This window comes from Beta vulgaris, chromosome 3 (assembly GCF_026745355.1).
Source record: "Beta vulgaris subsp. vulgaris cultivar EL10 chromosome 3, EL10.2, whole genome shotgun sequence".
Lineage (NCBI taxonomy): Eukaryota > Viridiplantae > Streptophyta > Magnoliopsida > Caryophyllales > Amaranthaceae > Beta > Beta vulgaris.
Window position 1 is genome coordinate 56369818 of NC_079204.1, and position 13066 is coordinate 56382883.

Below are 13066 nucleotides of genomic sequence, written 5' to 3' on the forward strand. Positions count from 1 at the left end.
AAATTTCGACCCCAACCTAGTTATCTATAACACTAAGATCAATTATAATAGGAAAAAAAGTCCAAATTTGAGGCTAGATAGATGAGTAGATAAGAAAAAGTGTAATATTTCATGCACAACGGTTGTTTCTCGCAAGTGGTGGAACCATTTCAATTTTCAAAACTCTTGATAATAAAGGATTTGGAAGTCCAATTGTTTCAAAAGACAGTATACTTTTATTAGGGAAAAATATATTTATATAATACATACATTTGACTGCTTAAAAAAAATACTAATTGTGCCCTTATGTAGATATACAATGGTTACCCTAGATTAATTTATATTTACGGATGTTTTCTCTCCACCTTTAAACAAAAGAAAAATTTCAGGTTTAATAAGTTCAGATGAGTTCGTTTATGTTCAGATAGATTCAATTAAGTTCATATTAGTTCACTTATGTTCAAGTTACTTTGGATAACTTAGTTAAGTTTGATGAAGTTTAAGTGAGTTATAATAACTTGTAAAATGAGTTTCAATTAGTTCCGATATATGAGTTCAAGTTAGGTCAAGTTATTAGTTCAATTAAAATTTAGGTGAAGATAATGGTTTTTAAGTCGCGTGTGTACGTAAGTTGGCAAAATGAATCAACAAAGGTAGATTTGTTACTAATCTAATATCGAAGCTTAATGAGGCCGAACATGTTCATCAGAGGATGTTTTCCCTTTTTGTTTCTTTATGAAGAGAAGGATGAGGTTTTCTTGCCTCCCTCTAGTTTAGGTAGGTGTACATATCACAAAAATCGTGTTTCTTTTTCTTTTTTGATAAATTCCAGATCTGATATTACAAGACTTGATCACAGATTAGACATCGTCTAAGTGGAAAACATCCTTGGCTAGATTTATCTCGTTGGGCCACATTCTAAGTTGAGAATTTGTTGACCAAACCAATAAGTAACCACAACAAATATGGAAGTAAATGTTTGGTAAAAGTAGTCATCGATGATATCCTATAAAACTAGCAATACTAGCTCTTGTAGTAGTATTTACAAAAGTCACCAAATTTAGCTTTAAAACATCAATTTGTTTTTCAAGCATCTAAAGCGGTAGTTCATCCCAAAAAATCCTATCTCAAACAACAAATTAATTAACAATTACACCAGTCACGACTACTCTTACCACCGACAATTAACCTCCGTACGAGCCATGAAGGTGGTACAAAGTACAAAAAAGGAGGATTCAAACCCGTGACTTATAGTTAAAATCACCTCAATCTTAACCACTAAATTAAGACATCCTTGATACAATCATATAGAAGTTGAATAATAAGATACTTTATGTAGCATTAGTATTAACCCTAACTACCAATTCTCTAGGAGTACCAATGTAATTAATTATGTGAATGGGTAGTTATACAAGTGAGCTGATTTTCGCGCCAAATAAACTGGGTAGTTGAACAAAGGAGGAGGGTGGAAAATTGGGATGCGATTGCGGAGAAACGAGGAGAGAGAATGAGATGCTTGCATGAGTTGCATCCTTCTATTAGTTGCACATAGATGGATACGGGTATGGAAAATGACGAGATTTTAAAGTGTTAGGAATGGCTACGCATACCCATACATAATACGTATCAGGTATTGAGTATGGGTATGACTTATGAGTATGTGACCTAGAATAAGTACCCGTGTTACATAGTCCTCCCACATATTCATTATTTTTTGAAAGGGATGTGTTCTTGCCCTCTATTTGTTCGACGAAATGCTTGTGAGAAGGATCCGCCTTAGTTTCTTGTTTTCTGGGGGATCATACTTAGAGAGTAATAAGAGGGAGAATGGGGTTTTTTCAGTGACCGAAATATGTGCTGTTTGATTTTTGCTGCTATGTGAAATTGGGTTTATGAACTACATCAACATGATTGTTATCATAAAAGAAGTCAAGTGCTTTGCTTGGGCTAGATGTCTATTTGATACGTTAGGTTTCCTTATGAAAGTATTGGGTTTTGAGTATGTGTATGCATTCTCACAATTAGGGGATCATGGAAGGAGGAATATAGAGTTGGATGTTGCTAATTTTTGGTAGGGGTTTTGATCATTCATATTACTACCCACATTCAAGGAGTGGACTATGCAAGATGTGCTAAAATCGTGATTCGAAATGAAAACTATATTGGTAGCAGTAATGTAATATAGGTTGTAAATTTGTCTTAATGTGGTATCATCTCTATAATAACAGTACATAATTACAGATGCAAATTATTAGCACCCATAACTGGTTTAAAGGAGAAGTCTTCTGTTTGGGCAGATATTTTTATGATGGCATCATCGTCACATGATAAGAACTCGAGAATTGGAATGAAGATGATATTTTTGCTAACATTTATTTGGTGGAGTAAAGGGAGGCTTTAAGCACAAGATTGTATTATTCGTTCTAGAGAAGTAACAGACACACACGGCCACTCATGGTCTCTTGCAGTCGGTCTAAGCAGAAGTAAGGAGAAATACGGTCTCAATCATAGTTCTTCACAGCTGAAAACTTCTAGCTTGTGAGTTTTCATTTCTTTCTGCCTTACATTACATAAATGTGACATCCGATTTATCTATCTTAGTGTTTGAAGCTAATATGAGCCTGATTAGATGTCTTCTTAATTGCTTAGAAGAGTTATGAATTGGTGGACATTTAAGTGATTCTCGTGAGAAAGATTTTATATATGGGTTATGTTTTCCATGTACTGGGTAAAACTGTCATAAAACTGCTATATCTTAGCAATGGCTGTTCTGAATTACCTAGTTCACCAGAGGGTGATTTTACTAAGGGTTGTTAGTATAGAAGTTTTTAGCTACTCGGGGTGCTTCGTATCAAATTAGATAGAATTTTTATCTCCAGATTGTTTAACTAGGAAATATTCCACTTTATGACTAGCTTGCATGTTTTGATTCCTGTAAATTGATAAATTATGGTGTTCACTTAAACGGAATGTTGCTTGTGAATGGATTGCTTTAACTACGAGGTTTTCTCTTGCTTTCCTTGTAAGGACTTAGGCATAGCAATATGTTTCCTGGGATCTCAATTTTGCACATAGCTCCGAGCTCTTCCAACTGTCTTTGAGTAAACAGAGTAAAATCAAAGGTGATGGAAACTAAGAAGAGTTTAATTGACATTTTGGGAAGTGAGTGGGTTTCATTTCATATTAGGTCCTGAGAGTTCATAGGGGAATTCTGTTTCTATTCCCTTGGATAGAAATGAGTAACCTATTACAATCTCTAAAAATTGACTAATTATTACCACTAAAAAGTTGTCCTGGAATTTCCACTAATGTAGTGACCCATTGTTCATTTACTCACACACCAGAAGCCTTTAGAAAAGTTGGTGCCAAATCCACATGGCTTGAATTATGTTAACTGAACATTAAATGTTCTTTCAGAAATAGAAAAAAAATGGAGGTGGGAAAGGCTTGTGACTTAAATTTGATTAATGGATGTTGATTGTGGTGTATCTGATGGATTATAGACCAAATTAGGAAAATACACCTCGATCTTTATGTCAGAAGGGGTGTGTCCAAGCTCACATTATATTGACCTGATGTTAAGTAAGCATCACTCCTATAAGTGATAGATTATTATTTCAATCAACTTTCAAAACCCTTCTTTTGGAGACTTTTCTATTAGTAGTATATGACTATATGTACTCTCTATACTCTCTCAACATCTGACTCATCTATACGCACAGTTATAAGGGAGAAAAGCATATGGGACTTGGAGTAGTATAGAAAATCACAATAGAGTCTGGTCTGTGGCTTTGCTTGGACAAAATTTAGTACTTGACCTGTTGAACACCAAACATGTACTGTGATGAAGAATATTGTGAGCTTAGAATACTGGTTGGAGTCTTTTTCCCCCTTCATTATGTTCCTTCATCCTTCTTTTCTTTTTTCCTTCCTCACCTACTTATTGCTCATTGATATCCAATTCTTCCTAGACAGCCTTCCTCATCCTCCTCGTCTCCCTCCCTCTCTCTGCCTTTACTGATGTCATATATGAGTTTGATGAGCAGTCAACCATGGAATTGTCTTCTGCTGCATATCCCCTTCAGGTTTCGCCTGGTCCTCTGATTGTGGCTTCTGCAAGTGGTCTGGTGTGAACTGCAATGGTAACTATCTAGCCAGCGACACAACATTATCAACTCACCATCTGCAAGTTGTCCAGTATCAAGTGTGAACTGCATATCCGCTTCACCTTTTGGCTTGCTTGAGCAGTTCTGTTTTATGCTTCTCTCTTAAAAGTAAGAGCCCTCGGCAATATCCTTATTCCATCTTTAGGCCTTCTTGGGAGTTCTAATACGCGTGTAAAAGAGTTGTCTATGCTTCTGGTCTCAGCGTATAAATTGTGCAACATTGTAGAGTATACTAAATAATTTATTCCTTATAATGTGTAACACATTAGTCAGGTTAATAGTATGGAAGAACTTGAATTTGGCATGATGAATTCAAAGTTGATAGTATGGGTAGGAGATGTAAATAGATGTATGGAGACATAATTTGCTAAATATCATATCTGCACATTCTAGATGGAGAGTTAAGATCAATAGGAGCTGCTACATATGCTTTCAGATTGCTACTCAACTAGCTAGCTAGCTCCATATAATGTATGAAGCTTATCACTATCTAGCTGGAGTTTGATGATATCAAACTTGAAAAAAAATGATTTCCAAATTCAACTAGGAAATTTCCGATTTGATGACAGCCTGCAGATTATTGCAGATATTTTTGGTTCTGGTTGCTTCAAAGCAATGAAATTTTGCTTGTTCACGTACTAGCTTTGCTGAAAGCTTAGATGCAACTTGCTTGCCTTATTCTTGATTCCAAGTGATTCACTTGTAGCAAATTGTATCTGGGGTTATAAGTTGTGACATGGCACTGTTAAGCATCTTCATGTTTGATGATAATGGATTATAATTAAGAATGACGATGATCAAGCAGGAATGAGAAACTTACATTGAGGCCAAAGAATGCCATCCTTATCTAGATTCCACAGCTCATAGGTATGTGATGTTGCATTCTTTGTAAACTTGGCTCATTGTGGTTTGGAGCTTTTGATTGAATTTTATTAGGGAATCTTTAATTATCTTTTATAAATATTCGTGGTAATAAACCATTATCTCTCAATAATATAATTTCTTGGATTGGTTTCCATCACTTTTGAGTACCATCTAAAAAGGTGTCTGCCTTGAGTGCGTAGGCATTACTATGGACATTCATCTTTGCCTCACTTTACTGTCAATTCGTGAGGGTTACGAAATTAGCTTCTTCGCTTTGTAAAATGTAGGGTAAGGCTGCACCTATTTTACCCTTGCCACAGCTTGCTATCGTTCGCCCATCATGAAGCTATTGTTTATGGACATGAAAAGCCTTGAAGGTCAGTAAGGAAACACCATATTACTTGTTCCATTTGCTTCTTTAGCTCTTTACCCTTTCTCTAAAAGAATGAAAGAGGCAAGATTTAGTGATTTTCACCTTTAACATCACTATCTAAGAGTACTAGAATAGTCAAAACCTTCCTCTTACCATGTACAGGAGAATGGTTGATTTTTACTCCAGGAGATGATTATCTTAACCACTGAAAGAATGAACTGCACATATTTGACATCATTAAGTTTCACGACCCTGCATTTCAGAGCAAATAAAATCAAAATGTTTACTTTGACTTTGGAGTCTTTAGAAAGTCAAATTACAGCCTGTTCTATGGCTGTGACCTTGACCTTTTGTATTTCTTTAACAACTGGAAAATTAAGGTTAATATAATGACAGGTAACAGATATATTTGACGTAGAAAATTCATCAAGTTTTCTGATATTTTTTTAAAATTAAAATTATGTACTTTGTGAATTTTCGAATTGTGAACATATTATCATTAGATCTTGTTTTGAAAGGATTTGTGGGATTTTCGTTCTATGAAGTTTATGACTAATAATATAGTGAGTAAAAGAATTACCAGAAATTAATAGTGTTAGATTAATAAAACTCAAAGTTGGTGGGAAGACTCTTCTAATCTCTTCCCTCCAGTAGTCTTCCCTCCCCAAAAAGAACTTGCTCTGTTTTCCTCTTCTTCACCAAATCACCAGTCACTACCTTCTTTATTCCATCCTTCTCTCTCCTCCCCATCAACTCACCAATGGGAATTCTCATGTTCTTCCTCCTTACTCCCTTATTTTGCCTCTCCACCACCACCGCCAACGACACATCTGCCATGGAAGACCTCTTCAAATCCTTCACCTCACCTCCCTTTGGCTGGTCTTCTAACACAGAATTTTGTACATGGGAAGGCATACTGTGTGATTTGAACAACAGAGTTACCTCCATAAACCTCACTTCTCAATCTCTCTCCGCCACGCTCCCTCCTTCTCTCAATTCCCTCTCTCAGCTCACCTCTCTGTCTCTTCAAAACAACAACTTCTCTGGCCCTTTACCTTCCTTAGCTAATCTCTCCTTTCTTCAGCAAGTTTACTTAGATTTTAATAATTTTACTTCCATCCCTTCTGGTGCCTTTTCTGGGTTAACTTCACTTCAGACACTAAGTCTTTCCTTTAATCTGGATCTCTCTCCTTGGCCTTTCCCGTCAGAGCTTTCTGATTCGTCTAGTCTGATTAGTATATATGCTAGTAATGCCAACATCGAAGGTCCAATTCCTGATCTTTTTGGCTCTTTTCCCGGGCTTCAAATGCTGAGGCTGAGTTACAACAGTTTAAATGGTTCTTTGCCCAGTTCTTTTAGTGGGTCTGCCATTCAAAATCTCTGGCTTAACAATCAGAGGTTTGGTCTTTCGGGTTCGATGGATGTGGTTTCAGGAATGACCCAGTTAACGCAGGTATGGCTTCATGCTAACAAACTTACTGGCACAATCCCTGATCTATCTGCCTGTACGGAGATTTTTGATCTTCAACTTAGGGATAATCAATTTATTGGTTTTGTTCCAACGTCCCTTGTTTCACTACCTAAGCTATTGAATGTTACTCTTCAAAATAATTATCTTCAAGGGCCTTTGCCTGATTTTCCGAAGAATGTTGTGAATGTGAGTTTAGGCAATGAGAATACCAATAGTTTCTGTAGGAATACTACAGGGGAGTGTGATCCTCAGGTTTCTGCTTTGCTCCAAGTTGCTGGGGCTTTAGGGTACCCTGTCAAGTTAGCCGAGATTTGGACTGGTAATGATGCTTGTAACCAGTGGATTTTTTTGACCTGTGATTCTACTCGAAAGGTTATTAGTGTTAATTTTGCGAAACAAGGATTTTCAGGTACTATATCCCCTGCTTTTGCAAACTTGACATCATTGACTGACTTGTATCTGAATGATAATAATCTGACTGGTACTATCCCTGAGAGCTTAACTTCCTTAACCCGGCTTAAGAAGATTGATGTGACAAATAATGAACTTAATGGGAAGGTTCCGAGTTTTAGGCCTGGCGTAAGTTTGATCACTTCTGGGAATAAGAATATCGGAAAGGGTGTTACTCCGCCTGGTGGTTCACCGCGTTCCAGGGCCAGCTCCTCTTCTGAGTCAAAGGGTTCGGTTTCTGCTGGTGGGGTTTCTGGTATTATAATTGCGATTCTTGGTTTAGTTGTGGTGGTTGTGGTGTTTGTTTCATATAAATGCTTTTTGATTAAGAGAAAACAACGGATAGAATCACAAGACGATACAGAACAAGAGGAGAGTTTTTCACATCTTGCACCTGACTCCCCAGTGAGATTCAGTTATGAAAGCTTGATGACTGCAACCAACAATTTTGATACACAAAACAAGCTTGGGGTAGGCGGATTTGGCTCTGTTTTTGAAGGAAGCTTGAGGAATGGGACCAAAATTGCAGTAAAGCGTTTGGATAACCTTGGACAAGGACGAAAGGAATTTTTAGCTGAGGTTCAGACCATAGGGTGCATACACCACATAAATTTAGTAAAATTGGTTGGATTTTGTGCTGAAAACAAACATAGGCTTTTGGTTTATGAGTACTTGAGTAATGGGTCATTAGACAAGTGGATTTTCAGCTCGAATCCAAGAGGCCGCCTTACTTGGGATGCTAAGAGAAAGATCATCCTGCAAATTGCCAAGGGACTGGCCTATTTGCATGAGGAATGTCAGAAGAAAATAGCCCATTTAGATGTAAAACCCCAAAATATACTTCTAGATGAAGCACTTAATGCCAAGTTATCTGATTTTGGACTTGCAAAGCTAATTGACAAGGATCTAAGCTATGTAATGACCCAGATGAGGGGGACTCGAGGTTACCTTGCCCCTGAATGGTTTGGTCGGAAGATAACGGAGAGAGCTGATGTCTATAGTTATGGGGTTGTAGTTTTAGAAGTAGTGTTTGGGAGGAAGAACTTGGATTTCTCCCAGCCTGAAGAGAGCACTCCATTCATCGACATGGTTAAACAAAAGGCTGAAGAGAGCCAGTTATTCAGTCTACTACATGAATGCAGCGAGGATATGCAGCAAAATGCTGAAGACATTGATGATATTGTAAAAGTTGCCTTGTGTTGTTTGCATGCTGAATCAAGACTGCGACCTTCCATGTCAATGGTTGTGAAATTTTTGGAAGGTGGAATGACTCTAGAGGCTATTGGTGACTTTTCCTTGGCAATCCTGACACTGAATGGAAACCCAACAACAGAGGCAGTAAGCCATCTTTCTGCCTCAGTTTTATCAGGACCCAGATGAGGAAGTTTCTTGTGAACCCCAAAATGAGAATTATATTTAATAACGATGTGCCAGAACGAGGTCCATCTAGTTGTCCAAGTTCTATTTCAAAAACTGTAAATTGATGTTACTGGAAAAAAAAAGTTGTTAATGAGCTTGACATAAGTTTATAGGCAGCCAAGTTTGTCACAGAGGCTGGATAATTCTGTCTGTCATATTGATATTATTCTCTATTTTGTTTTTCCCTTGGCATCCATTATGAAAGGTTACTTCAAAATAATATCAGTACATTTTCATAGGCCATCATTTTTTAGACGAACACATAGCATGTAGAAACTTTAAAGTAGCAATCAGTGTAATTTGTGCCTCTGTTATTACTGATATAAATGCAGATTATTAACACCCATGAACATATTTTGAGAAGTTTTCTGCTTGTGCAAATTATGTTGTGATGGTATCACCATCACGAAGAACTCGAGAATTGGAACGAAGACGATCTTTTTGCTATAGGTTTTCTTGATGGAGTAAATGGAGGCTTTAAACACAAGATTGTAGCCATTCTAGTTGAATTCTAAATCTTGATAATCCATTCACTAATGTGAAGATATGGGTGTTGTAGAGAAGTAACAAACGCACCCGTCCACTCATGCAGTCGAAGCTGATTAGTAGGAGAGATGCTTTCTCAACCGAAGTTCTTCACAGTTGACATTTCTAGTCTGTAAGTTTTTCTTTTTGTTTTGCATTACATCAATGCAACACAATTTAAGTTTTTATACTTTATATGCAGCCAAGTTTGTCACAAATGTTGGATAATATTCTGTCTGTCATATTGATATTATTCTCTGTTCAGTTTTTTCCTTGGCATCCATTTATGAAACATTACTTCAAATAAATACCAGTACATCTTCATAGGTCATCATTTTTTAGACGAAAACGTAGCATGTAAGTAGCCATCAGTATAACAGTAATGTGAGAAACATTTTCGCATGGCTTATAGCAGAAGTATCCTGAGATGATTAGAGGGTATGCTTGGGAATTTGGGCAACTCTAAAGTTAGGAACTCTTGAAGAAGCCCTAAATGATTATCATTATCATCTCTAAGGGGCATAACCAGGGACAACTTCCTTTCCGTAAAAAGAGTTGGTTGCTATAACAAGGTGCTTAACTTTGTGTTAGGAGGGATAAATCATCTTGATTCTTGAATAATGGGGCTTCCATACTAGAAACTTATAGAGACTCCAGATTTTGTCCATGCAGCAACGAGGGAAAGAGACCCTGACCTGTCGTCTGTTTGACTAATATAGTTTTTCAAGGGTGGAAGGAGGTTGGTAGACCTAAGATTCTTCCCATTGTGTGATTGGGGCAGGGATTGGGATGAAGTGTAGTAAACCAGCACTCAACCAGAGTTTTGGATAATTTCTTACAACTTCTCTAGCTTATCTAGCGAAGCAGGGGTCTTCAATTTAGTCCCATAGGGCATAGACTATCAGAGGAATATATTATGGCACTAACAAAGAAAAATGCAGTTTAACCATAGATATCAGGATGATGTAAATCATGTAATGCATCCCCATTGAGATCCTTTTATTTTACTTCATTCATGTAATTTATCAGCTTCCTATTATTCTCTCGTCTCTGGTGACAAGTAAAATACAGGCATGAAATTCACTTAGGTTAATGTTTACAGTAATTTTAATTTATAATTTTCCAGGCGAAGCAGTTGCAGTTCTTTTTGAGATACTTTTGCATGATTCACAATACTTCCCAGTTACAAAAAATCGTTGAGAGAGCTATTACCGTTCTTGACCATTTGTGTTGCCATCCTTGTGAGTTGTGACAAGGTAATATGAATACTACATATATGCCATAAGTCCATAACTTAGATGGGAGAATCTTAGCCGTCTTCTGAGTTGGTTGCCTTTGCAGTAACAGTGTCATTAGTCTTCATTTAACAACGAAAATAGTTACTGATATATGATTGGAAGCTAGAAAACTCCTGTGAAGATCACCGGAAACATTGATTTAGTGATTTCTACCAGCTGGGTCAAAGCTGAAATTTCTGATGATATATTGCCAATCAAGTGATTATCATTCAGGTATAATTGATGCATATTTTAACTTTGTTTTATAGAATTACAGGCTGTAAGTCATGGAAGAGTATTTGAGATTAACTGGCTGCACCCCCTTTTCCCCACCATGCATGAAAAACTAATTAGAAAATAAATAAATCAAGTAGTTAATTGGAAGAAAACAATACTTTATTAGTACTTTTAACTCTAGATTAGAGTGTGCGCTCTTTACTTGAACTAATATGAAACTTATATTTTGGTTTGTATTAGCAATAAGGATTCTTAAGGTTTAATTGTCAGTTTTAGTTTGGTTTGTATTAGCATTAATTTGTACTTTCTCCTTTAATTAATGTATATGATGTCAAAAAAAAAAAAACTTAAGTGTGAACATTATGTATACCTGAACTATGTACAATTTCTTCCCTGCACAATGGCATACTTGAAAAGTAATCTCATTGGAGCCTTATTGAAAAGAGTATACAACTGCTGTCTGCTGTCCAAGGTAGAAGCCATATGACTGTTCTCATGCACACACACACACATGACAGACGTAGAATAAAACTCTAGATTAACTGAGGGAAAGGAAAAGGAAGATATCTTGAGGAGCTGTAAGGAAGTTTTTACAAATTGCTTTCATGTTTGAATCTGTAGTCATTCAATATACCGGTGAAGACAGCAAACGCCTCGCACTGAGTAGGCTACTATGCACGTTGTGGCGGTCTCGACGATACTGGTTATAACTCTAATGAACAAGTGTTGAAGATATTGCGTAAAGTAATGTATACACCTGAATTGAGGTGGCAGCAATATGTACACACTATAACTAAATTACACTCTTCAACAAGAAATGTTCATTATATACCCGGTTGATTCTCTGATTTAGTACAAGATTTACAGTGAAAGTTCCTGGTTTCTCTTTCTCTTTTGGATGAAGAAAATGTATGACAGAAGAAATTAATAATATGGCGCGAAGTCTTTTCTTTGTTTGTTAAGTTCTGTTGGAGATTTGTTTATAGTTTAGGACATGATTTTTCTGTTTTGGGTATGGGCAAAAATCAACAGTTATGGGCTTATGGCCCATGATTGCCATGCAGAGTTGTTAATTATTATACCGTCATACGGGCCTAAAGAAGTGTTTGTTCTCTTCGACATAAAACAACCGAGCTGAATTGAATTGATTGCAACTTAACTGAATCGAGCTTATTACAACTGAATCGAACTGAATTGAACTGAAATGAATTAAATTATAACTAATAGAAATGATATTCAGAGCTGAACTAAACTAATTGCAACTACTGAATTGAATTGAACTGAGAATAAGTTAGGGAGAACATGCCCTATTTCTAAAGTTTGTGATTAATGATGTATTACTTTTTTTTTTTTTTTGAAGTTTTCTCAATTTTCTTTTTAAGACTTTACCCTTTTGCTTTTTTGATCTTGAGAGCGTGCCTTTGTTCGTTTAATATATTTAATTATGCATTAATTAAAATTTATAAAGATGTTGTTAACGTAAATGTACACTTGATTTTAATTTTGAACATTTTCTAGAAAAAAATGTCAACTAGTATTTTTACTGTTTTATTTTGTCAACTGATACTTTAAAATTGTTAACAACCCTACAACGATAAAAACACCCACCGTAAATGCCTTTACGATGGGGTAATAACGGAATATTCTGTTACGGGAAATCCAGTCTCTATTGGCCTTTAGCGATAGGATTTTCCGTCGTTAATAGTACAATTTCTTCTAGTAAATATACCTCATAGCCAAAATCTGATCATGACTCAGGAAATTTGGAAACTAAACTGTGGGGGTATTGGCATATACTTTGTGATTCGAGATCCTTCTCTTCAACTGTTTTACTATTCATGTAATTTGTAAGCATGCAATGAATGGCTAGAAAATACTGCACGTCTGCACCCACACATTACGTACGTTCACCTTGTAGTGCAGTTTTGTGATCTTTCTGCAAGATGATAAGGAAAGAAAATGACCCGCACATAGTTTTGTGAGATGATTTTTGGCTCTGTATTAGAATTCTGAGCACCTTGCTACTAGTAGTAGTTACCACTTACCAGGGTTAATGGGTCAAGTTAACCTCATCTCTAACATGGAAAATGTAACATGTTACCTCGAACCTATACATGAATTAGATAAGGAAAATGATATATATACCGCCTATCTATCTAATTAATTATATATTACGGGTCTGTTCTTTCCATCTTATTTTTAGTTCAGTTTAACTCTGGACAATACTTTTACTCTCACATATCACTATTCATTTCAGTTCAGTTCAAGTCAATTCAGTTTCTTGTTCAGTTCAGTTCAATCCAAT

At 36.3% G+C, this 13066-nt stretch overlaps 1 protein-coding gene and 1 non-coding gene across 2 annotated transcripts; both read left to right on the top strand.

Moving 5' to 3' along the window:
• The first annotated feature begins 618 nt into the window (after positions 1-618).
• Positions 619-12391, top strand: LOC104889727 (uncharacterized). Its single transcript, XR_007272087.2, has 4 exons — positions 619-2517; positions 9282-9380; positions 10374-10758; positions 11383-12391. It is a non-coding gene; the product is annotated as an uncharacterized LOC104889727 (transcript).
• On the top strand, positions 3543-8851 carry LOC125491513 (receptor-like kinase TMK4). Its single transcript, XM_048640066.2, has one exon. It carries the CDS (start codon positions 6143-6145, stop codon positions 8681-8683), a length of 2541 nt encoding a protein of 846 aa, XP_048496023.1. The 5' UTR covers positions 3543-6142; the 3' UTR covers positions 8684-8851.
• Positions 12392-13066: the final 675 nt, after the last annotated feature.